The sequence below is a fragment of the Drosophila novamexicana genome, unplaced genomic scaffold (genome assembly GCF_003285875.2).
Source record: "Drosophila novamexicana strain 15010-1031.04,08,12 unplaced genomic scaffold, DnovRS2.1 tig00004555-arrow-pilon, whole genome shotgun sequence".
In the NCBI taxonomy this organism is placed as follows: Eukaryota; Metazoa; Arthropoda; class Insecta; order Diptera; family Drosophilidae; genus Drosophila; species Drosophila novamexicana.
Window position 1 is genome coordinate 2650160 of NW_020825052.1, and position 26808 is coordinate 2676967.

General features: G+C 45.1%; 3 protein-coding genes across 4 annotated transcripts; 1 reads left to right on the forward strand and 2 right to left on the reverse strand.

The window, feature by feature from the left end:
• Positions 1-188: 188 nt before the first annotated feature.
• Positions 189-2602, forward strand: LOC115770468 (vacuolar protein-sorting-associated protein 36). The gene is made up of 3 exons (XM_030715746.1): positions 189-362; positions 419-1135; positions 1200-2602. Exons 1-3 carry the CDS (start codon positions 267-269, stop codon positions 1581-1583), a joined length of 1197 nt encoding a protein of 398 aa, XP_030571606.1. The 5' UTR covers positions 189-266; the 3' UTR covers positions 1584-2602.
• A 100-nt stretch (positions 2603-2702) lies between these two features.
• LOC115770320 lies at positions 2703-10764 on the reverse strand. The gene is made up of 8 exons (XM_030715557.1): positions 10182-10764; positions 8987-10099; positions 7331-8923; positions 6623-7207; positions 6267-6507; positions 4576-6207; positions 3893-4120; positions 2703-3826 (listed from the first exon to the last, which is right to left on the reverse strand). The coding sequence occupies exons 1-8, from the start codon at positions 10215-10217 to the stop codon at positions 3477-3479; spliced, it is 5778 nt and encodes a 1925-aa protein (XP_030571417.1). The 5' UTR covers positions 10218-10764; the 3' UTR covers positions 2703-3476.
• A 459-nt stretch (positions 10765-11223) lies between these two features.
• LOC115770533 (leucine-rich repeat extensin-like protein 5) lies at positions 11224-26807 on the reverse strand. Of its 2 annotated transcripts, XM_030715835.1 has the most exons (4): positions 26418-26807; positions 25709-25871; positions 12464-12844; positions 11224-12391 (listed from the first exon to the last, which is right to left on the reverse strand). In XM_030715835.1, the coding sequence occupies exons 2-4, from the start codon at positions 25767-25769 to the stop codon at positions 11661-11663; spliced, it is 1173 nt and encodes a 390-aa protein (XP_030571695.1). In that variant the 5' UTR covers positions 25770-25871; positions 26418-26807; the 3' UTR covers positions 11224-11660. The 2 variants fall into 2 exon arrangements, with proteins under 2 accessions (XP_030571695.1, XP_030571694.1); XM_030715834.1 differs by lacking the exons at positions 25709-25871; positions 26418-26807 and adding an exon at positions 16370-17974.
• Between the last annotated feature and the right edge of the window lies 1 nt (position 26808).

Below are 26808 nucleotides of genomic sequence, written 5' to 3' on the forward strand. Positions count from 1 at the left end.
AATTTAAAAACAATAAACCAAAAGAACTCTACATATATCCTGATACTTTCGTTACGTGGTTAATATAAGTGAATATAAAAGTAATAAAATTCCGATTTTAAATGGAATGAATTTTACCCTATTAACATTTTGCCTATTTATTTTTAAGTCGAGAGATCAAGCAATTTATCGATATGTCGTGACGCAGCCATTCATTGGAACATTCCTAGTTCTATTAAAAACCAAAACAAATCTAGAATTTAATAAATAAATTGGGATTAGCAGCAATGAATCGCTTTGCATATGAAGAGGCTCGTTTAGTTGAAACCGAGTCCTTTGTAAGCCGCGACCGCAACGTCAAAATCTACGATGGCGACCAAAAGGTAGCTCACATCAGCTTCTAGTTTTAGCTGCTCTTTTTCAACAATCTTCATTTCAGACGGAATTCGAGGATGGGGAAGTGGTACTCACCACACACAGACTATTCTGGGGCCGTCCTGGCGAAATAGCACGAGCAGCCGTAACACTCTGCCTACCATTAAGCTATGTAATCTCTCTCAGTGAAGAAACAACAGCCTCCAATTTTTTTGGCCGCAAAACTCGCATTATAATGCATTTGCGACCGCCTAGCGCAGACAAGCCTCCTGGGCCCCTGGACACAAGCCGAGCTGCACATATTAAGCTGTCGGGCAAGAACGGGCTAAGCGCTGAGTTTCACAGCGCCCTGCGAGAGACATTAAATGCGCGCGTCTGGACCATCTCGTTTACGAGTGAAACAATCTTAAGAGGACCAGAAGCTTCGTCAGAGGTCAGCGATAAGCTGGCGAGGATACAGAAACGCACGGGTATTGGTGGAATAGAACGTCACCTAGAAGCAAAGGCCAAGGCAGCGGACGAGAACATAGCACTTGCGTTTCAGGATCTGAATGTTCTCATGGCTATGGCAAAGGACATGGTGGGCTTATCTAAAAATATAAGCAGCAAAATACGTGAGCAGAGAGGTGAAATATCCGATGACGAAACGGTGCGCTTTAAATCTTACCTGCTCAGCCTGGGCATTGATGATCCGGTGACACGCGACAACTTTACCAGCAATACGGCGTACTTCAATAGCTTGGCCCAGCAAATTTGCGAAATGCTGCTCGATCCAATTGAAGTAAGTGTGGCGATACCTGCATAGAGCGAAAAACAATACTATTTCCTATCTTGTTGTTGGGTAGGAGCATGGCGGCATGATGTCCCTGGCCGATGTGTATTGCCGTGTGAATCGCGCACGCGGCCTTGAGCTTCTTTCGCCCGAAGATTTGCTTCACGCTTGCGAACGTCTTAGTGGACCCATAAAACTGCGTCGATTTCCCAGTGGTGCCATGGTTCTGCAACTGGAGTCCCATGATGATGAACTAATTTCCATCGATACATTGGAGAAAGTGAAGGCTGCCGAGTCCTTGGCGGTGGAGGAACTCGCAAAACAGCTGGGCATCTCGCTGTTATTAGCTAAGGAGCGTCTGCTGGTGGCCGAGCGACTGGGAAGAGTTTGTCGTGATGAGTCGGTGGAGGGTCTGCGATTCTATCCGAATCTCTTGCTGCAGCGTGATATTGACTAACAGTTTTTATATAAATTGGTAATTAAAAATAACTCGGATTTGTCTCTTAAAGCTAATGATTAAATTGTCAATGGTGCAATGAGCAGATCCGGCATTCAGATAAACACAGAGCTTTTGTACATTCACACAACAAAACTGTTTTATATTTGATTTATTAGAAGTCTTTCTTAGATGCATTTGCTTACTATTCACTTGTTTAGTGACCTTTGTTAGCGCTTAACTTCAGTTCTCTCGAAAGTCTTTAAACATAATCGGTTTTATGTTTACTTTGAAATGAAAAGATTCTACGTCAGGTATTTAGATAAGCAATTATTGAATTGAAGTTACATTTATGTTAATAGATATTTAATAGCTTATGCTGAGTTTTAATTTGCTTCGTATTACTGTCATGTAATTTATATTTAATTTTATCATTTTTTTACTTCACTTTTGCTCTGAAGACACGGACTCGTGCGCATTTTCGGCCTTGACTACCTGGTTTTTATCGTTACATTTATAATTTGTTTAGGTAGTACCATGTTTTCTTTCTTAAATCACATTTATTATAACATTGAGTAAATTATTTTTGAGTGTATGTGTGTGTATAGTTGGGTAACTCTGTTGCTTTTTGTTTCCTTTCATTTAAATTATTTGTTAGGGTATTTGTATTATATAGGCATTTTTGTTGTACAGAAAAAAGCATACTATGCCAAACAATTACAATTACAGCAAAAGGTCTAACGAAATTAAAAATACTTAAATAAATAATTTCATGCTACTAAAAAACGGTCTTAGTTCGAAAACAAATTTTTAGTTATATATGCATAAAGCGACAATTTATCAGCTCGCAACTACTTTTTATGATGGTAACTTTGGGCCGCTTTTTCCATTGTATTTTACATTGCGCTATTACAAATAAATTGTTTAAATATGCATTTTGTTTTGTTAAATTTTTGTTACTGTAAGTTATGAGTTTGCAATTGGAAGTACGACTACTAATTTTTGTTTCTTAGTTTTGCTGATGGTTTACAATACAAACTAAATATTTTTTATTTTAATAAAATTAGGTTAAGCATTTAAATAATTAGCAATAATAATAATTACAGTAATAATAATAATAATAATATTTATAATAGTACAATATGCATATGTATATTTATATTTATATGAACCATTACAACTGTTCATACATTTGTAACTAATCCAAATCGTAATAGTTAGCCGTATTCTGTTTTACAATCAATTTTACATTTTGTGGGTTTTCTTATTATTGCTTTCTTTTGCTTTCATTTTGCATTTGAGGGCCTTTCTGCCTTACTGCCTTGCTGCTCTTAAGCTTAAAGTTAGCACGCACGCTTACGTAGCTAGTCTTAGAGTGTAACAAATTGAAGTTGGAGAGCCAAACTAATAGACATTATTGAAATGGCTTTTCGGCGCACGTAAATATGAAACAATCAATATGTACAATTAGATAAATATTAATAAGAGCTTTACACTTAATTTGTTTTGTAGTTTAGCAGAAGTTACTGCAAGGGGCACACTAAACACAAGCGCAGTCATCAACGCAATCACCGGGAACGATAATCACATTTAGCTTCCCGTACTAACAAGAGGTGTCCAAATTGATCTCGTACAGCTTGAGCAGTCCATAGGCCCACACAATTTACACTTACAATTATACACATCAAAATATATGCAGATATATGGGTATACAATGTATGCAGTAGTGCTATTTAAGTTGTAAACATAAACTATAATATCATGCAAATACATAACGCGTAGCCTTATTACTTGTCTCCTCTCCTCAATTAATCAAAATTAATAGTGCGACTCTTTTGTATAATTGCCAACTTCAGTAGCAACTACTGTGTGCCCATTGTTTTGTCCGTGGGCTAGGATAGAGAAGCAGCGCTATTACTTGGTTGCATCTGTGGTGGATCGCCGTCGATTGACCGCTGCCTGCTGCTGCTGCTGCTTGGCCACTGCAATGGCCGTAAGGGTGCGCTGACTGATGACGCTTGCGTTGGTCGGAGCAGTGCGTCCAGCGATTTGTATGTGCTGTAGCTGTTGGTGTTGCACTTGGCTAGGACTTGGCAGCGTCTGTGAGGCGGCTGTGGCGGTGCTCTGATTGAGTATTCGATGCTGCTGCTGTTGCTGCTGAAGTGACTGTTGCGTCGGGGCCTTGACGGTCTTCAGTTGCATCTTCTGCGCAGACATCACAATAGGCCCCGCACTGATGTTACTGCTATTGGTGACGACATTGGCTACACGAGAAGCGAATACATTGGTTTAAATTATTGATTTACTTTGACAATGATTGGCCGACTTACCGTTGACTGGAGTTGTCGCGATCTTCAACGTGGAGCCGCCAATCTGGCGCTGTGCGGTGAGCAACTGTCGGCTACTGGCCAGCTGCTTGGTGCCCACCACCTGAACGTTGCGCGCTCTCGGCTGGATAGCTGCGGTGGCTGCAGTCGCTACAACACCTACACCACCACCACTTGAGGTACGTATTGTTTGAGGATTGAGTTTCTGTACGCCGGCACCGACTAGTTGAGCTGTAAACAGAAAGCAAATTGGGTGTGCGGGGAGATTTTTTTTTTGTTGTTGTTTTAGGTTACAATGAATCTGTTGGTCTAAGACGCTAACTAACCGCCACCGTTGGCCCGGCTAGGGGCCCGTTAGACGGTGCATGGGTCAAACTGATGGCGTGGGTTAAATACAGAACACATAAACACATTTTAGTTGCATGATTATCGGAACGAGTTGTTAAGAGGTTTGGTTTGTGTAAACAAGAAACGAAACGAAAGTAGAAACAGAAACAGAAAAGAACAAAATTAAGCATGTTCAATAAAATAGGTAAATATATCATATATAAAAACATATTTATATAAAGTATAAATTCAAATCGTAACAAGTATCAAAGCCGCCCCAACGGGCCGATTTATCTCTCTCTCTCTCTCTCTCGCTCTTGGCTGAGCACTCATGTGCAATTGCCAGCTGGATCACTTACCAATGGGCAGGGTGAGCATTGCCGTTGTAGCGCCTGTTCCACTGGCATTGCCCCCGCCTCCGGTTCCTCCTCCGCCGGCAGTTGCGTTATTTGTAATGACCACCGTTTGGGTGCCAGCCACCGCAGAGGGCAGACTAACAATGGTGCCTGTGGGCGGCGCATGCTGATGCTGATGCTGTTGCTGTTGGGGCGACGTTTGCGTCTGCAATGTGATAGTGTGGGACAGCTGCTGTTGCTGCGTGGATACTGGCACTGAGACCAACACGCTGCGCTGCTGCGACTGCGCCGGCGCCAAAGTTCCGCTTGCTGTCGAGGCCTGCTGCTGTGATTGCTGTTGCTGCACCTGCACTGGCGCCTGCAAACTGTTGCCGGAGAACTGCAGTGAAATGGGCTGCGTAAAGCCCGGAATCTGCACCTGTACATTCTGCAGACCAGCAAAGTTTGCCATCGCTCCCTGCAGCTGTGACAGATTGATACCCTGTAGATTGAGCGTAGCAGTCGTCTGCTGCTGCTGCTGCGGCGAGGCCGACGGCTGCGGATGCGGACTAGACATAGGCGAGTGTATGGATGAGGTGGCGGGCGAGTGTACCAGTGTCTTGGTAATGAACTGTTGCTGTTGTTGGTTAGCTTGTGCTGAAGCCGCCTGTTGCGGCGACATGTGCGGCATGGCTACTGCTGACACGGCGGACACATTTGATGTCACATTGCTGAGCCTATCGAGTAGCACCTGGTTCTGGTGCGTTTGCGACGACTGCGAGTGATCCGAGCCCGACGGCGACGGCGTGGCCGCATTGGTTAGCAGCGCGTTCAGCGCTCCGCCACCAGAAGCCGACGATAAGTTCGTGGGCACCGCAAATCCACTAGCATTTGAGGCGTTGGAGTCGCTGCCAGGAGAGGGTGCCGCCATCCCCACCACGATCGCATTTGGCGGCGCCGTAGTGCTATCCCTACGCAGCGAGCTCAGTATGCGCTGCTGCTGTTGCTGACCTGTATTGTGTATTTTAACGCTGCCGCAGACGCCGCCCGTGCTGACCGTGTAGGCGCCATATCCAGTTGGGGGATTCGTCATCACGGCGGGCGGCGATGCCAGCTGCGAGGCAAGCGCTGACATGGACACGCGCACCGCCTGACTGCCATCGGTCGCCTGCTGTTGCGGCTGACCCTGCGACTGGTTGAGGTTGACGGCAATCAGATTGCCCGCCGAATTAGTTCGAAACGTGGTGCTGCCACTTGCGCCAACAATATTGATTTTGCGGTTGGAGTTCAACAGGCTCTGCAGCACCTCGCTAGACGGCTGCTTGCGTTGTGCACTCACAAGTGTTGGCGTGCCGCGTGTCGTCTGTACATATGTGGCCGTAGCCGCATCTACCGTGGTGGGCCCCGATGGCTGCTGTTGCTGTTGTTGTTGCTGATGCTGCACCAATGTTAACGTTTGCTGCTGGCCAGTGGACGAGGTGGTGAACGTGCCACTGGCGACTGGCGTGCTCGTCATGGCTGCGGGCGCACTATTCAACAGGTTCAGTATGGACGCATTGCACGAGTTTTTCAAAGTTGTTGTTGCAGGACTTCCGCTGTTGGAGCTGCTAATATTGATGATCGGGGTCGAGTTGCTGTTGCTCGTGGGCGTGCCGCCTACTAAAAAGTAACAGAGTTAAGGATAAATATAATCAAGCATAAATAAAGCGACTTACAGTGTTGTTGTTGTTGCTGTTGCTGGTGTTGTTGCTGCTGCTGCTGCTGCTGGTACTGGTTAGCGGAGTTCATGATACTGGTGACTATGGCATTAATCGCGGGATTTGGATGCATGGCCGTGTTGTTATTATTGTTGCTGAGGGTATTGTTATTTGTGGCAGTTATTTGTTGCTGCTGCTGTTGTTGCTTCTGCAGTGATTGATGTGTGGCAACAATCGGCGAAGCCTTCAGTTGCGATTGCTAAAAGCAAATGGAATACAAAGTGAGTGAAGTATTGACGACCCTGAACTGTAAAGCTCTGTCTGATCAGCCAGACACATATATATGTAAAATGGCTCACACTAATAATACTTACGAGAATTGGCACATTGGAGTTCAGCTGGGCACGCAACGCGGAATTGGCACCGATGGCCGTGTTCAACTGGGCTGGCGACGCCTTTTGCTGTTGCATGTTGGCTGGCTGTATGGTGATTCCCGAGTGCTGCAACGTCGTGCTTAGCTGCTGTTGTTGCTGCTGCTGCGGCTGTTGCTGTTGTAGCAATACCAGCGACCCGTTTCCCAGGCTCACCTGATGGGTGGTACCGGTAGATGCGTTTCCGCTGGCTGTAAGTAGTTGTATATGCTGGTGCTGATGTTGTTGTTGTTGTTGCTGCTGTTGCTGTGACGACTGCTGCAAGAGGTTATTGTTGCCACTGCCTAGCTGCGATTGCTGCGGCTGCTGCTGGATTTGCAGCGCACCATCAACATTGAATTGAGCAGTGGCCAGTGGCTGCTGCTGCTGACGAAACGTTTGTGGCAGGTTGGTCGCCTTAGTAACAACTCCTGGTTGACGGGAGAGGGTCACGTTTGGATGTGTTTGCGCAACATGATGAACTGTCGCAGGCAGTTGCTGCTGCTGCTGAGCAAACTGAGCTTGTCGTTGCTGTTGTTGTTGCTGCTGTTGTTGTTGTTGTTGTTGTTGTTGCTGCTGTTGCTGCTGCTGTTGTTGCTGCTGCTGCTGTTGTTGCTGCTGTTGTTGCTGCTGCTGCTGTTGTTGCTGCTGTTGTTGTTGTTGCTGCTGCTGTTGTTGCTGCTGCTGTTGTTGCTGCTGCTGCTGTAATAGTAACCGCTGCTCATTAGTTAGTCCAGTGTGGGTGACAATTGGCACATGTCCGGGTATCAGATGCGTTATCTTAACAGCCTTGCGTCCCTCCTCTGTGAATATCTCCCGGAATTGCTGAATATATCGATTCGCATGGACACGGGTACCCAATGCAAAGCGGCACGACTCTCCATTCCGCTCACCCTCGCGATAGTCTCGATCCACATACAGTTCGCCAAGGTATTCTGCGTCGGAGGGACGCTGATATATGGACAGCTTGATGTGATACAGTGCACGCCGGCCCTCGTTCGCCTCACGTTCCGTCTCCAACACATATTCCTCGATAAGCTGCGGCTGAAAGTTGTGCCGACAGTTTGCCTGGCAGCCGTCCTTACACGCCTCGCTGAATTCGTTTAATGGCTCCAAGGGCTTAGCATATTTCTCAACGCTGATGACGTTCTCGGGTACCTTTAGCTTTGCCGGATAGTCAAGGGTGGGTGGTCTTATGGGTCGGATGACCTCGTGCGGCCGCCTTGGTACTTTTGAGGTGAATGAGGAGAGCATGGCGCCCACCAGGGGATTGTTGCTGGGCGCTGTTGCGGGAGTTGCGTTCGCTGTGCTGTTGCTGGAGCTGCGCGGGCGCTGGCGCAGACGTGTCAGATAGTCACATAGCTCGAGGCCCTGGTGATGCGTGAACTGATCTAGCTTGCGCTTGCGATTGATGGCCACCTGGGTGAACTTCTTCATCTGGCGGCGCATTTCATGCGAATTAAATCGTTGACGCTCATGCTGTGCATTGATCGACTGGCGACCAATGCTCGGATCAGGTTCCAGACACAGCGGCTCGGCCGTGGCCAGCACCAGTTGACTTTCGATCGCCAGTCGGTCCTCTGGCGTTGCGCCGGCCAAGCCCAACGAGCTGCCCAGCTGCTGCACGTCCGCGAACAGCGTTGCATTGCTGGGTCGCAGAAGGATGTGCTTCATATCACAGATATTTGTTGAGGTGGCAAACGTCTGGCGGAAATCGCGTATTTGCGCAATAACGCAGCCAGCATAAAAAACGCTCGGCTTGGCATAAACCCGCGAACCGTCGCTTCCATCTTGTGGTGAGCTCAGGCTGACGGTATCGGCGCTCAGCAGATCCATGAGGAATTCAGGCAGCAGTTCACGGTCAATACACTGCAGCAGCAAATCGTTTTCATACGGCCAGCGCAGCACCTCAACCAGGCCATAGCTAGATGACAAAGGCGCAGACGCTGTCTCTCCTGCTACCGGCTCGTTTTCGGTCAGTCTCGACTTCGTTCTGAACGGGTTACAAGCGTCGCCATCAGCCTGCGCTTTGTTTCGACTAGTAGTGCTTTTTTCTGTCGTGTTCTCGTTGCCATGGATGCCATGAGGGTGGGTGGGATCCGAAACGATCCATTCGTTTGTGAGCGGGTTGAGCATTACTTGTTCATCGTAGTGCAGTGCCAGAGAGTAGCCTTTATTGCCAGGATACAAGTTAACTACGATGGTGTTCAATCGCTCGCATTCCACAAGTCGTTCCAGAATGAAAGAGCGGCTGCGCTGCTTTAGCTGCACACGATAAATTGCAAAAATGAATTTAAGTTTGAATTAGTATGTGCTTTACAATCTTACCCCCGTTTCCGCAAAGTGATTCAGATCATTGCTAAGCAATTGGAGATACAGCTCCTTGATTTTGTCGTGGATATTAAAGAACTTTGTAGTCGTTTCTCGCTTGTGCACTGAGTTGGACGCGGACGTAGATGCGGAGGTGCTGCTGGCATTGGTATTGTTGGAGCCAGCTCCGGCGCCAGCACGCGGTGATGCAGACGTAAGAGCTGTATTGCGACTAGAGGAACTGCACTCCTTATTGTTGCTACTGCTGCTTTTCTGTCGTTTGCTAGGCGACGATGTGGGCGATGACAGGACATTGTGGTTGTGCGACTGAGCCTGATGTATGTGCAGGTGGTGATGGTGGTGTTGGTGATGACTGCTGCCACTGCCGGTCGAAGCATTTGAGCTGCTCGAGGGGGGCCGTCTGTCAACCTTCTTGGCATTGCTATTATTATTATTATTGTTGTTGTTGTTGCTACTGCTGTGAGATTGCTGTTGCAGGTGCTGATATATATGTGACGAGCTGGCGGTGGTGCTATTGCTGTTTAAGCTGGAATTGACACCCGGTGGCGTGGACAACAACAGGTCAGGAACTACCGGTGAGGGCGACGTAATTGAGTTCAAGTTGGACAGCGTCGTTGTTGATGAGGAACAGGACGACGGCGATGGCGCTATCGCAATCCCAGTACAGGGTAGCCCACTTGCTGTTGTACCCGAACCTGGGGCCTGCGACTGCTCCGTAAGTATGACAATGTTGCCACTCGCAGGCAGTTCAGTGGGCGATTCGTCGTCATCGAATATGCAGATTGGCGGTTGCGCAGGTATTTGAGGTATCGCCTGCAGCAGGCTTGTCTCCAGAAACGATCGTAAGCTGACCGATTGTACTTGCTGCTGTTGCTGACTGTTGTTGATGGCAAGCGTGGGTGAGCATGCGGCCTGCAGCACGGTATGCAGCTGATTGTACGACTGCTGATGTTGCTGGCTTTGTGGCTGCGGCGAGCCTTGTGAGCCCTGCGTCGTCTGGTAGACAAAATGCTGTTGAACGGCCGAGCCAGCGGCATGCGCCAGGCCCTGGGAACTCGCATTCAGTGGGTTGTCGCCCTTTAGCTTCTTAAGTGTGTCATTTATGATAAACTGGATGTTGTGAAACGGAATTTGACATATTTAAGTGCTCGTAAAGGATATTTGCTCCTATCTAACCGATACTGATACTTACATCTGCTTCTTGGCATGATGAATCCAAGCTTTGCATTGTGCCAGTGAGGAGTGCAAGTCGTGGTCGCAGTCCCAGTTCCAGTTGCAGCCGAGTTTCAATTCAATTACCAACGACGACGACATTCAAATCAAGGAGCGAGAACTGTACGAGAACAGTAGTTAGGCGCCTCCCCAGGACCAGTTCAGTTGTTTTCATCGCTCCTCCTTGCGCTTGCAGGTGTCTGCCTGCCGAGTAACAACTACTCAACAACAACAACAACAACAACTCGTTATTTTCTATTTCGATTCCCTTTTTAGCACAATTTTGATTGCGGGCCAAGCATTGCCATTGAAATTGCGCCTTTTTGCACAGAAAGAGTCTTTTAATATTGTTATTGTTGAGTTTTTATGCGCTTTTCCTTCCCCCAAATGTAATTTCTTCACTCTTTTTCTGTCGCTGCTGCTTTGCGTGACATTTTCTCTTCGTCTTCGCCCCTCATTCGCCTATGGTATTTCTGGCTTTTTACACACACACAAACACAAACTGCAAGCTGTAAACGCGACGTACGTACACGTACTTTTTTTCAACTTTTCAAGTAATATCTTAATTTAAATGTTTTTCATTTGTTTAATGTTTTTTTTATGTTTTATGCAGAAAGTTTAGTTTTGCAATGGTACGTTCTCGCCGAATACGCGTACACACTGGCAGCCAATAATTGTGTTATCGATACCGATAACTTTACAATATGGGCTAAGAATGATGTGAACAATTTTGAATTAAAAATGCAAAAACGATTGCTTATTCAAATTATTCAACAACTTATGCAATTATAAATAGTTTTAATTCAACATATCATATTAATAAATTGTTAGCAAACAAACAGCAAAACAATTTTTCCATAAAATTGTATATGGTTACACTGGCCAACGATAGTTATATACGATAGTTGAGAAGGTCGTAATGTGCAAGTCAGCGTTGCCAGCACGTTCAAAGTGATACCGACGGTTTGAAGGGCATACAAGCGCGCGCTTTCAAGCCAGATTTGAAATCATTCGAAAACAAATTTATTTTAATGTTTATTGTAAGATTCACTTAAATAATAATAGAGTGCTTGTTAGAGAGTACTGTGTATTTGCCACTCGTTTGATTTAAGTTTTATAGGATTCATTTGGATAAACATAAGCTTACATTAAATTCATAATTTAGAATTATGAAATAAACATACGTAATATGCATACATAAATATGTATGCACATAATTTAATACATATTAAGGATTAGTCTATCTATGCAACTATGCATTAAGAATACCAATTTTGTCACATGTACGTATACGCTTTTCCATAACTATATTCATATTCAATAATAAAATCATAATAAGAAACTTGTAATACACTCGCATTTGAAGAATTTTCACATCGTCATGAGATCTTTAAAAATCAATTGTGTAGTTTTAAATAAGAACAGCTTTTGAGTTGGTCCTCACATTTGCACTGCCGGTCTACTCCTTCTGGCCCTGCAACTTTTTCCATGTGTCGCCCAGTGCCTTGGCAAAGTGATCGTCTACAGAGGCCTCAGTCTTGGTGAATATCGAAATGTTTGTGGATGAGGTAGGCGAAGCGGGCGGCGTATGCGTCGATGATGCTGCGGCCAGTCCCGGTTCGGCTTTCACACGTATAATAGCTGGCATGGTGGGCGGCGTTGGCGTCGATGCCATCACTACGCTGCCATAGGCCGGTGGTGGTGTATTACATCTGGGGGGTGTATGATGAGGTGTGTCCAGGGCTCTCTCTCTCTTGGTTACGGGTGCATCTAATATTTGGCTGGCGCCAAGCGGTGGCGAAGGGCACGACAAAGCGGAAGCTGCTCGAACGGGCGGCGGAGACAGGGACAGCGGCTCCTCCTGGGGCGGCGGCAGTTCGTGCTGCGGCGATACCGGTGCAGACTGCAACGTGGGTGAGTGAACGATGGGCAAGCCCAGCTTAGACATGGGCAGTGTCAGCGGCAATGGCGAGTGATTTTGCTGGTAAGTTGTTGTTGTTGGTTGTTGCCGATAGCCTTGTGGCGAGATCTGCTGCATGGGTGTTCCACTCCCAGCCACCGGCTGCAACTGAGACTGTGGCTGTGGCGACGGTGTGGGCGAGCTGGATGATGGCGATTTCAACAGCGCCGCATAGCCCGGCCCCAAAGAGCGCCGGAAATGCTCGTCAATGTCACAAATAGAATCGGACTCTGCAAAAAATGATGATGATTGCTTGCATTAAAACTTGTCCGTCAACCAGATCGACAACGGCTGCAACTCACCCGCACTGCGTTGGTCATGCTCGGGATTGGAGTGCGAGCTGTGATGCACATGCTCCGGCTGCTCCCGTTTGGGCGGTGCTTGGGTAATAACGCTGGGCCGGCTGGCCGTGTAGCTGTGGCTGCTTGCTGCTCCTCCCGCCAGCGGCTCGCGGTACGGCGGAGGCGGTGAGGCGCGCTGATGCTTCACAGTGCTCGACGTCACCGACATATCAATGGGGCTGTCCATGTCCGGCTCCCTCTCTCTTTCCCTCGCCCGGTCACCGACAATGAAGAGACCGTTGCCAGCATCGCGAACATGATAATATTCGGCGGCGCCGGAACGTTGGCGACGCTCGCGACGCCACTTGGTGGTTGGAAGCTCTTTTGATGTCAGGCGCGTTTCTGAAATGTTTAATAAACTGGGCTTTAAAACGAGTTCTTGGCTTTGATTTAATAGTTGGGTTTGTATATTGATTTTGATATGTTTTCTTCTTTTTTCGCTAGCCGGAGCACAATAACATCGAATCCGATTTGAATTATGGCTCTGCGGCTAGCCAGATCTCGTTCTAATCCTTTGATTTGTTTCGCTGTGGTTTTCGTGTCGATCTGTCTTGAATTTTGATTATGAGCACGGCAATGAAGTGGGCGTAATGAATCACATGGAGTTGAGTTTGGGGGCTCTGCCGGCGTCGCAGTCACGTTCAAGTTTGTTGCCTAAGTCTTTCGTTTTTCAATGAATTTCCGCTCAAAGACTGAACGGAGCTTTCGAGTGCTCTGCCAACTCAAGCCACGGTGACAGACTCAGCTCCAGACCCGGTCAGGAGGTGGGCACAACAAAAATTATGCATAAAAGCCCAACAACGAAAAAAACAACAAGCAACAATAGCGAACACAAAGCCAGAAAAACACAATCGAAACTCCGAGTCACAATAAAAGTTGGTTAAGAAAACTAGTTTTTCTACGATCATGGGATTGTCTCAGTGTGTGCCAGTGTGTGTGTGTGTGTGAGTGGAGCGTTTACACTGAGCAAAACGCTGGGCGCTAGTCTGGACAAACGTGCCCGGCATCCCAATGGATATTGTTCGAGTTTGGCGTGGGAAGTCTAAGGTGGTGCGTGGGCATCAACCAGATTGGCAACAACCACCGAAAAGCGAATACCCTCACCTGGATACACTCGCTATGCGCGTGTGTAGGTGCACTATACTCCAGTTTACGTACAGTGCAGTTTCTGTTTCTGTTTCAATTTCAGATTTATTTCTTTTTTTTCTCTGCTTTTTTTTTTGTTTCTGTCCCTCAGGAAGTTACGAAGTTAAAAGAAAAAAAGTTCAGGCACTCCAAAGCGCGTTTTGGAGCCCAAAATTAAAGGGGCAGGCAAACCCGTCAAGCGACTTCTGCACATTTTGAGCAGCGGTGCCAGTTCTCCTCTTGGCCAAGGCGTCGAACGCATGAATGAATGAATGAATGAAGGAGTTGGCGGCGTTGGTGGAGGCGGCTTTGGCTGTGTCTCGGGCTCGGGCTGCGACTGCGGCTGCGGCTACGACTGTGGCGGAACCAGTTGTTGTGGTCCTGTTTTTGGCAACGTCACCGCTGGCTGCAATTTATTATTATTTTTTGCGCCTGCGTCACGAAAGGTGCCACAAACTGGTTGCTCTCCCTCGCCCGAGTTGCATGGAGTGGACCGAAAGCAAAACATGAAAACAGACGGACAACAACAACAACAATAAAAGCAATGGGACTGGCTTCTGTTGCAGCGGAAGATGATGGGGATGATGATAATAATAAAGAAACATTCAAATTTTATTGCACATTTCCGGTCGTCGCTCAAAGACAACTTTGTCCGGTTTTTTGCTGTGGGGGATCATCATTGGGGCTTTCTTTCTGGTGACCATATTCCGAGTTCTGTGTATCCAGTATTATTTATACATGATTGTATTCACAAGCATGTTGTTGTTTGCCTGCTTTTGTCGAGTTCTGTCGGTCTTTGCGCCAACCCCACTTCTCATCTGATCTTTAATCAAACGCAAGACACACACAGCTAAATAAATTCGACGACCTAAGCTAATTGGCAGCAATGGGGGGAAACTGCAAGTGCCTGATAATCTGTGGCCCTCCCTCAATCGAGCCAAGTCATTGCAAACTTTGCTTAATCACCCAAACAATCCGCCCGCAGAGGAGTTCGCATCAAGAATCGCCAACCAGTTCCACAGACCAAAAAGTCGAACAGTCGAACAGTCGATTTGGTCTACTCGCACTGCAAACAGCAATAGAAAAATAACATTTGTTGCTTATGCAAACACGTTTTTTGTAATTGTTGTTGTTGTTGTTATAAGTAGTTGTTGTTGCTGTAGCTTAAGTTTGTATACTTATTATTTTCATCGCCGCCGCTGACGGTGTCGTCGCAGGCGTTTCTTATTATTTTTATTATTTTTTCCGCCGGCTTGTGAGTCATTCTCGTGCCCGACTTGATTGCAAATCTGGTTTTAATATGTCAACAAATTAAAAAAAAAAAAAAAACAAGAAATTACGGCTATCTTTGTCAGGCCGAAGAACAAATACTCTGGTCGACACATCTGGCTTAAAAATGCGTTTATATATAGCTCTGTCTCCGGCGGATTTTTCGCATAGAAGTCATATGATATAGTAGACCGATTGACCGATTACGGTTTAGCAGATATTTTGGGGCATAGTGAATAACGGGAAGAGTTAAACTGAAGCTTTACAACTATATGATATAGTACTCCTATGTAATCCTTTACTTTCCGATAATAGCCACATGATATAGTGCACCGATTCGAATGACTCGAACATATGTGCAACAGAGAAAGGGAGCTTTGAACCGTTTCGTGGCGAAACTGAAACTTTTAACTAGCTTGCAGACAGACGGACATGACTAAGACAACCCGTCTATTACTGATCCGGCATGTACATATATCTATATGCTATATATATATCTAATTGTAAGGGTATCATAACCGAAACTGAAACAAAAACAAAGCTGAGCCGCGCAGAGTACAGCAGCCGACGCAGTTGGTTCGCATTTGTCCCGGCGTTCGTTTCACTTGGCAGCGACGTCAGCGGCGTCTGTGTTTGTGCCATGTAATTGAAAGCATTTGTGTGATTTGTGCAATGTGAGCAATTAGGTACAGTGGTGCATGGCAGAGCTGGCGACGATGACGCCGGCGGAAGCGGTCGGCAGCAGATCAGCAGAACGCCAATCGAAACGTGGCCAGCCACGAATGTCAGGCGTTGGCAAGCGTAGTAAAAGTGTTGCCAATTTCATTACCAATTTCGCGCTAATAGCCAAATGAAATGGGTCACTCCACATTCGCTTGCCAGCGTCGTCGTCATCAGCTTGCGTAACAGCTTGAGGCGACACGTTTTCATCAACTGCTGGTGACACCATCAATTGATCACACACGCACACACATCCACGAACACACGGGACGCATGAAGAGCACGTCCTAGCCACGCTTTGGCGAACGTAAACATTGGCAGATAAACAATATGAAAACTATAGACTCTGATCCCCATTCATTAAAGCGGGCACGTAGCTGCACGCTCTGCCAGCCTGACTGTCTGATTGTCTGACTGTGTCTGGGTGACCACCAGATCCCAGCGTGAAGCTAGCTAGTCCAGATATCGGACTTCACGTGAGCTACTCGTGCAAGTGGCCAGTCAACAAGTGCGCTGACTGGCAAGCGATATCCAAGTGCTGGTTACCCTGGTTCGTGCTGTATCCATCATTTGCGCCTAATACGGGCGAAAGACGGAACGATTCTTTCACAAATTTCTCTACTTTTCCCTGTCGCCGTCTCGTATTTCAAAAGAAACTCGTATGTGACAAAATTTGATTTTTGGCAAACGTTGCTGGAGGTCAGCGCGATTTCTTCTAAATCTCTTATATAATATTCCCCTTGAAACACGAACCTTTTTGCAACTGCTGCTGCTGCTGCTGCTGCTGTTGCTGCTGCTGCTGATGCTGCTTGCAGAGCTGATGATGCATGGCCGCTGCCTGCTGCAGATCCCGCCACGGCTGCCAGAGCAAACTGTTGGCCATGTTGGAGTTGTTCGGCTGCAGCGATCCAGTTAATGGCTGCTGATGTGCAGCTCCCGGCAGCTGCTGCTGCTGATAAAACAGTGGCGACTGCGCCGGCAACTCAGCCTGGCCCTGCTGAAAGGCAGCCGCCGCGAATCTCTGCTGCAGCTGTTGTTGCGTGGCCGCAAGGGCCGCTGCGTGCGCAAAGCTGGCCGGGAAGTGGCGCGTCGAGGATAAGGCAGCTGTGGCGGCAGCGGCAGCCTCCCTGGTTACCGCCGTGGGCGAGCTAGCCGTTGATGATGCAGCAGATGATGATGAAGCACTCGCCGAGGCGGAGGCCGATCTGCCGAGGGAAGACTGCTTTGAGACAGCTGCCAGTCGCTCCATTTCCATGATGCGATTGTAATAGCTCTGCTGCTCGAAGGCGTTCAATATACACAGATATTCCATTGCTATCAGTTAGTTATCTCTTGCGTGTCTTTATGTATACTCAGTTCATTTGGCGGTGTCTTCAGTACATACGCAAGGCGGATCACGTTACGTGCTGACGCAGCTCGCGGTGCTCTGTAGAGATCTCTTTTCGGGTTTCACTTGATGTCCTGGGCCCAGTCGACCACAAGCACAATCACAACACAATAACAATAATAATTATTTTAATCACAATCCCATTGGAGACCAGCTCTGTATCTCACCCACGACTCGAGTCGGAGTCGGAGCGCCCGATTAACCGAACGGAGCAGCAGCTGGAGCTAATTTCGCTGACGTCTGCTCTGTCGTTTGACGATCGACGATCGACGTTCGACGGAAAGAGGCGCGTTTTTATTATTATTATTTTATTTTTTTTTTTTTTTGCTTTTGATTTTTGTAAGTGACTTTTAGCTTACTTTTTCCGCTTTACGTTTTCGCTCGCTTTATTGTTGCTTTAGTTTATGATTACTTTTTGCGCTCTGTGTGCCGCTTCAGATACAGATACACGCACACACACTCACACACACGCACTAATACAGTAGCAGACAGCGACTGTCGCTGCTATAGATACAGATACGATCTGTATTTGTCGTGTTGCGCGACTTGGCGACTCGGTCTCGGGTTACAATCCAGGTCCCCGTTCCCGTACCCGTGCCCGTGCTCCCGTTCCAATCTCCGTTTTCGTCACAGTCTCTGCCACTGCTGCAGCAACGGCGACGGCAACGGCGGCGCTTCAAGTCGACATTTAGCGAAATATAAATAGCACGCTTTTTATATGTTTTTCTGAGTAATAATTTGCATAGAAATCGACGGCGGCGGCGGCGGCGACGACGATTCGCTCGCTGAACTTGAGCGCCAGTTTCGCTTTCAGCTCTGGCTGCCGATACGAGCACGACGACCAAACACGACGAGTACGATGAATGTGGCTTAAGTTTCTGCTGCTGCTTCTTCTTCTTCGTCTTCTTTTTATTCAGCTGTACTCGAGCTTTGGCTCTGGGTCTGCCTCTGCCTCGCGCTCAGCTCTTTGTGGCTCGACGGACAAACTTGAACTGATCGCCAGACGGCGACAGCGACAGCGACGGCGAGTGCGATTCCGATTGCGAGTGCGACTTAAAGACGAAGAGCTTTCGGGCTCGCAAAGCTTTGTCGTCGTCGCTCAACACTCATGCTCGTTCGCTTACGGGACGTTCTTGTTGTTGTTTATCTTATGTTTTTGCTGTTATTGTTGTTTTTGCTGTGTTGTTTTTGTAATCTGTGGCTACGTCGTGACTTCGTCTCACCGCCCAAGCTCGGCGCGTCCCGTGTAGACTTCTGGCCTTAAAAGCCATTTGCACTTGCGACAGTTGGCACTCATATTGTTTTTGTTGTTGTTTACGTTTACGTTTACGTTGTTATTTCTTTTTATTATTTTGCTTTTTACCAATTTCCGTTTTGGCTATTGACGGTTGGCTGCGATTGTTTCGCTAGCTGCTTTCTTTGGACTTGGTTTCGATTGGGCATTGCGATTTTGTAATTGAAAACAACTAAGCGGGAAAGGAGACAGTGAACGCCACTTATCCACAGGATGACAGCTGCCGCACCCCGCTCCTCTTTGCCCTTTTACCCAGCACGCGCAGATCATTTGCGAAACAGGGTAACTATGACTACGTTGCACTCATGGCTTGCCGTTGTTTGTCTTCGGCGTTGGGTTGGGCCGGAGTCGAGTCGAGTCGTTGTTGGACAGCGCTGTCCCAGCGCAGTGCGTGGGCGATTTTTGGGCTCGATCAATGCTTAAAGCTTATTATGTTTTATACACACCCCCACAAAGATTCTCATTTGCGAAATAACTTTGACTGAGTCTTTGCAAAAAAAAAACACATATTTTGAATTTGATTTTCCAACAACAAATTTTCAATTATATATGTATGTATATGTATTTTATTTTTGCTACGTTTGCAGCGGTCAGCTTTTCATCAATTTGGCAAAATAAAGTTTTTCATTTCTCAAAGCGACTCATTTGTCGCTTGTTGCTGCTTTCTCGCCTTACGACCCCCTGAAAAAGTAACGTAAACTGTTTCGCAGCCTCTTTAAAGAGCATTACATTTCTTTGGACACATCAAAATAACATTTATACAACATAACTCAGCTCAGTGTTAAATTGAGCATTGTGGTGGGCCTTCTATTTTGGCACCGCAAGCCGAATTTTTTAAGCGGGTACTCACCTAAATATGTATGTTGTATGTATGTATGTATGTATGGGTGTACATATATACGCCAGCGCACATGTACATGCATTCATATTAATGTGTTTGTATGGGCTGCAAACTCGCTTGCGAAAATGACAACAAAATGAAACAAACAATAGGTCGGCAGTACAACCACAATAGCGACAACAACAGCAACAACAGCAATAGCAAAAGCAACAACAAACGCAGCAATACAACTAAAAAGTGACTGTTGTCTGTTCGCTGTGTTGGCTTGTTGTTATTGCTATCGTTGTTGTTGTTGTTGTTGTTGTTGTTGGAGCTGTTGTTATTGCTGCGGCACGTTGTGCTGGGGCTTGGCGCTGTCTGTGATTAAAGGCGGCCATTACTGCAACCAGAAGGAGTAGCAACAGCAACAGTAACAGCAACAGCAACAGCAACAAAAACAACAGCAACAGCAACAAAAACAACAGCAGCAGCAGAAAACAGAGAGCAACAACAAACAACAACATGAAGCAAACTCGTTTTTAATTCAATAGCAGGCCCATGAAATTTTACGCCCGATTTGTAGCACAACTACTACTGTTGCCCCAGCCCCAACAACAACAATAACAGCAACATCAATAGCAACAGCAGTAGCTGCAACAGGAATCGAAACGGTCCAATACTTGTAGAGAATCGATTCCAGCTAACGTGTGTGCGCCTGTTGCAACTTGCAAGCTCAGCTGTTGGCCTGATGATTGGCTCTTGCAATCTGCGGATTCAACGATTTCTTGATCTTTTCATATCTCGATCAATACTTGGCAGCTATTTGTTAATTTGCGTTAAAACAAAAAACAAAAAAAAACACGAAAAAAAAAAAACAAAAACAAAGTGCAATTTTCTGTTGCGTAGCGCGTCAAATCACAATTAAGCAAAGCTCACAGCCGAATTATGGACTGAATACCTGACTGACGATTCCGACGACCGACAGACAGACAGACCGACAGACCGACAGACCGTCCGACTTGTTGGCTAGCTGCCCCGACTGACTGATTGACTTGGCTGACAATCGGCACAGCGCCTCGTGGCTGGCTCAGAGACATTTTGCCCTGTTGCTTACTCATCAACGGCACGATTTTTTGTTGCCTCCTCCTCCTCTGCTGCTGCTTCTTCTTCCACTGTTGCTTCTTCTTCATTGAGTTTTTTAACTTGTGCGAAAAGTTTTAGTGTAGCGTGAAACATGCGCACGCATGCGCAACGAGGTCAATCGAAAGGCAATCATGCCAGCAACAACAACAACAACAACAACAGGCGCACAACAACAATTGCAAATTACAGCAACCCAAAATGTTGTACACAACAACAACAACAACAACAAGCACAAAAAGTCCAAACAGTTCCTACTTTGGTGCATACATTGTTTACTTGACCCATGTGGCAGAGCTAAGAGGGATTCGGCAATCTGTATCTGTATCTAACTGAACGAGAAAACTAATGCATTGGTTGGATAAACGGATAACATATTGATGTAACAAGCAGAAGGAAGCATATTGATCGATCAAGAGTATAACAAGTCATCAAGTCATCAAGAGTAAAACAAGTAGAAGTTCTCTAGCCGGGACTGCCCGACTAGCAGTTATCCTAAAGCCAGCGTCGTATAGGGTGTATATTATGTTTCCTATCCTCAGCAGTTCAGGTGTTGGGATCACAGTAAAGCTTTTAAATGTTAACGTTTAATCTTTATTAAGAAACCAAATATGTTTTATTACAAAAACTTAGTGACAGGCAGGCAATGCCGCACTTATGCAAAGTCTTACCTGCAAATCTGAGTAATTGCTAGAGACAGAAACTTATAGACCAAGTTTCGATAATTTTTAAAGCCTCGCTATTTGGTCCGATATTTAAGTGCAGAAAATATCAGAAAGATCGAAGTGTAATGCTGCTCAAAGTGGAATTTCGGCTAAAAGCATCCATGGATACTCTTCCTTAGCATCAAGAGCCAAGTCGATTAGGACATGTTTCTCCGTAACGAGTCGGTCTAAGTGCTAGACACAAAAGTTGTTCTATATATTTCTTAGCCTTGAAATGATATAGGTCCGAGTTAATGAGCATATTACCAATTTTTGTATATCTTAAACAACGCACGACTATTTAACTGCTTGAATTAATCGCCTAACTCCCCAGAGAACAGGCTAGTCTAATGATAATCCATTTGAATACCCTATAATCTACATCGTCCCCCTCTACAATGTCCCCTTCTAGATTTGTGCTTAGTCAACCTGAGCAGCAATTCAATATTACGCCATTCTTCAGTTTGCATTTGGTGCCGCAAACCCGGAAAATGCTGGTCTAATTGTTGGCTAACGATGTATGCACTTTTTATTTAGAAATCAGTGCAGAAATTTGAGAGTTCTCACTGAGCAGCGACAGCAACAACAAGAACGACAACAACAACAACAATATCAGCAAGACGAGCAACAAGTGGGTCAAGTAGTTATAGTTTTGGGCACGGAAGTGTTTATGGCAAGTCAATAAAATTTCTTACTAATGCAAAAATTGAACACAAAAATAGCAGATTATCTGGGTTTAGGTTTTTTAGATTTGAATCGGAATAAAGTTGTATATTAAACATGACAGTGTTTGCTCCCAAATTGAAAGTCTTTATTTCTAAACAAATCCTGTTTCCGGAAGCACTTTTTTGCATACATTGTATACAAAGCAAGGGAATAGCATGACTAGAAGTTACTCTATTCCAGCGCCGAGATGTCGTTTAAGCATTCAATTGTCTTTTAAACATACAAGCCCAACAACAAGCATCGTAGAATGTGCAGCCTCTTCTCCCTTCACTATAGGAAATGAATTCATGATTTCATCGGCATTTAAAGTCCGATCTTTTTTACATTTTCTGAGCTTCGATATAGAACGCCTGCCTAATCTTACAATTCAATTGCCTTGCTGGCAGGTTTCCAACGAATTAAATATTTTGAATATGTGTGAAAAGCAATATCAAAGACGTATTAAAATTGGCGTCTCTTACAGTTTTCCAACTAGACGAATTTGCCCAAGCACAGGAGGTTGTCTTCTGGTTGAATACATCTTAATTGACTTCCGCCTCGCATATACCTCATTCCGTGTCCTTTTTATTAATATTCAATGGCAACAATTAATGTTGTATATGCTTAACATTGGGTATTAAAAGATCTAGGTACCTCGGGGATTTTGAAATCTCTATTTCGAATATTGATCTAATTAAAACGAACAACAATAACAATCGCTAAATCGAGCATCTATCTTAAATAAAACGGAAAACAATGACAATATCAATATGTTATGTTCAAAACGTCTAATGATGATTTTCTGGAAGTTCTAATTTCCGAGCGAACACTGTTTGCCGCAGAAAGGCACACACAAATCAGGAGAAACCAGTTCAAAATTTAAATAAAACACGAGCGTGCGCGCAGTTTGAAAACCTGTTTGGCTATTGGCTAAAAGTAACAACAACAACAACAACAACAGAAAGAGAAACAACAACAAGAGCTTAAACATAATGAACACGCTGGCAACAGCATAGGAACAATAACATAAATATTGTTGTCATTCTAAAATATCATCCGGCATTAAATCTAGCGTGAGAAAAAATCAATACAAATTTGCCCAAATTTCGAATGCAAATGCTGCCAAATTACGAGAAATTTCCAGAGGAGCACAAAACATGCATAATAAAAGTGAGATATGTCCAAAATCGATGTCGAAACCAAATTTGTGGCAATAGGCAAATAGTCAAATGTTAAAAAAGCAGAAAGAAAAAAAAGAAAAAAAAACAGCAGCATTGAGAGCAAAAAGAAAGGCAGAGGCCAGAGCCAGAGCCAGAGCCAGACGGTCATCCAGCTAGAAGCTGTTTACGGTCGAGACCAGACCAGTTTCTTTCATCTGGTCGAGAATCACGGCTAGTTTGCGTGCCGTTTGGCCAGTAAAAGGAAGAGAGTGTTTGCCACTGCCAACTGGCAATGGGAAAATTGAAAGGCCATGTAAATTACTTGATGAGCTGACGTATCCAGCTGTGCCTGGTGAGCGCTCACCTAGCCTCAAAACTGCCACAAATTTTATAAATTTATTTCGTTTTTTTTTTTTTGTCTTGATTTGTTCAAGCCACACAATTGCTGTAACGACTATTTGTTTACACACACACACACACAGAAACGATCAGCTGACAGCTGTCTAGGCTCTATTCTGAAATCTCAGCCACAGTTTGCCGGCAGTTTAATTAACGGCCTGGAGACAATCGACCCGCTTTTGCTTGGCTTGCATTGGCCACGTGTGATTTATGAAGAACAAATGCGTGCGCCTCGCGCGTTTGTTTCGATTATGACAAAATTCATTAATCATGGCCAGGTTAACGACATTTTGCATATACAATTTGGCTGATCAATCACCCAATGTGACGACATCCAACGAACCAAGTTCTGCGCTAGCCAAAGGGCCCGTTTGGCAGCCTATTGGCCAAGAGTACAGAGCACAAATAAATGCTGACATGTGACAAAGGTCTGCTCGCGTTTAAAAATACACAAACAAAACGCGCGCGCATATTATCCAATTGTTTTTCAAAATCTACACATATTTGTTTATGGAATTTTGTTATTGTCGGACTTTCACATATATGTATATATATATATTTTTTCAGCACACATATTTAATAAATACATTCCGCTTGGCGTTGACAGCTGAACCTATTTGTATGTATTTGTGCATTTGGCTAAGGAATTTGTCAAATATGTATGGAGCATGTTGATAAAGACATCTCGAATGGGCAGCGACGCAATGGCAAATGTAAACTAACAAAACAAGTGAGCTGTCTAGCCAATATGACCGACTAGCAGATACCCCAGCTTCCCTTCAGTTAAACTTACAGAAAAGCACACATGACGAACGCGCCACTTTAGAAAAGACAGTTTTGATTAACTTCGATCTTAAAACTTTTATGAAATTCTCAGGGCACATATATACATTTGTTTTTCAATTTCAATCATTATTTACAATCTGGCGATAAAAAGTAAATTATATGAGGGCACATATATGGCATCTAAATGCGTGTAAATATCAAAGCGCACGACTATGCCTCTGAGAATCAGTTTTTTAAGACATTTGGGGAAAACAGGATTAGTTATGGATCTATATACGATAGGCAATACGAAATCCTACCTATCAAACGGAGATGTTACATACATAGGCACAAAACTGAACTACCCTTGTTATCCATTTGCAATGAGTACAGGGTATAATAAGCCGCTGGACTGCGCGTTCGATAGTGGGTGGCGTTGAAATGGTGTGCTTTATCACGGCACATACCCCCAGCTTTCGATTTGCATATATATATATGTGTGTACATTGGTAAACCACTTGACTACATATGCTATTTACTGCTCTTTAAGGGAAGCCGCAAAACACTTGATAGTAGTTAAAATTTATACGTACAGTGGCTGCCAAATGAAGCAATTATGCAGTCACTAAATTATTATTATTAATTGCAAATACATGTACATATGCACATGCTCAAGCCAAACCGTTAGCATTTGCATTTCTTTGGCATGTCACGCGTTCAAAAGAAGGGGAGCGCGAGAGGTGCGATACAATAAATTCAAATTGCAAATACGTACAAACATATGCAAACTATCTGTATTTATGTGTGTGTGTCGCCAATACAAATATGTGCAATACTTGCACACATCGAACTGTACATGTATGCTTGTATACGTATTAAACTATGTAAGAGTACATAGCACATTAACCGTACGATTCGTGCTCGTCTCGACGTCAACTATTGATAACGCCCGCACGCGGGGCACAGAGAGCTTGCGTCGCTGTCGCCGCCGACGTCGACGTCGTTTTCAAAAATGCGGCATTTGACACATTTATGAAAATCGGAATCGGAATGCGCCGCAAACTCATTTTATTGGAATGTTTTATTTTCAGTTCGCTCGTGATACGCAATAAATGTGCGTATATGCGTGTCTGCGTGTGCATTTGCTTATATGTATATGTACACACATCTGCACATACATGCACATGCATATGTATGCATGGATCGCAGCAGAAGAAACAAATATCTTGGAGTTTTAGTTGCGACACATGCACTTCAGCTGAGCATGCCAAAGGCTATGATTCATGCCGCAGGCAAAGAGAGCAATGGCGATAAACTACAACTTGGTCTCGGCCCAAGACACCGCCACCTAATGGGCACTACCTACATACATAATATATGTATGTATATACAAATGTACATATGAACATTGTTGGGGAAACACAAAAGTGTCAGCCGAGAATAACATTGTTGAAATACTTTCAAGTTTTTAGGACGCTGGTGCAAAGGTGAAACCCATAAAGACACAAGGAGTACAGACGTAGCCAGAATATAAACACAAAAAAAAAAATAACAAGAACAGATGTCAGTCGGTGTCAACGTCGGAACGTCCATGAAACTAACATCATCAAATTGTCAGCGATGTTGTTACTGTTTATACGGAATTGGTTAATGGCAGCCCGTCGAGATATTAGCGATAACTAAATTACCAGTTGACCAAATGTCAGTGGAGTACTCACCGCTCGCATTGTTTTGCACCATGGTGGCTGCTCGAGAGAGAACGTCCAGCGCCGATTCCATTTTGTAGCGGGATTGCTCGGGATGAACTGCGTGCGGACTTGTGCCTATGGCCGTGGATATGGACTGCGCTGTCGTTACGATCTGCACTGCATGAGTTTCACACTAAAAATACGAAAACACAACCAAAAAAAAAATTGACCAAGGCACAAACTGGATATATGTACATACATAGGCATTACAAAACCATATCCAAGACTGTATGCATGCACACATACATATGTACAAACATACATGTATGTATGTAGGTTTTGTATGCATGTATGTAAATGGAACGCAAAACTTAACAAAGACTGACGTCGCTGGTGCTGCTGACTGACTAAAACAAGTAAGGCGAAATCCTGCTGGCTGCAAACAGTTTTCAGTTTTCAGTTTTCATCGCTACATCGTTATAGCCATGCCATGGACACGGCTCGGCGTTGGCGCGGACTGGGGGTGGAGGGCCCAAACACGATGCAGTTGGGACAGGTTTGAAGACAGCAGCAACAGCGTGAGCCATCGCAGCCGAAATTTGGCAATGACCAAGTACAGCAGCAGAGCGCGGTCACAGCACACGAAACCGAAACGGATTTACCAAAATGCCATATTGTTGCCAGGCATGCCAGCAGCAGCAGTTTTTTTTTGGCTGGTTTGCTTGTCGTACAATTTTACCTTTGCTTGAGCTCCTCCAAATTGTTATCGTTGGTTCAATATAATTGTTGTTTTCGAAACGTTCCGTCCTTGCTTTTGTTTTGGTGTACGATTGTGGCGAATATTCAAATATATTTCTGAGATCTATGTAAGCCACTCGCCAGCAGAGGGTTTCCTAACTTTTACGAATTTTATTGAATGCTGTTTAACTCCACCATGAAATACACGAAAAACAACACACTGCAGTGCTGGAAAACATTAGTTGTGTGCGTTACGTTACTCATTTTTTCGTCAGCTTTCTCCAATTGCGCTACGTTCTCCTATTGCGTTGAAGAGTGCTCAGTTTTGCGTTTACGTTACTGACCTGACTTTTTCGCTTTAACGGTGTCAAGATTCTGCTTTTTGTCTCTAC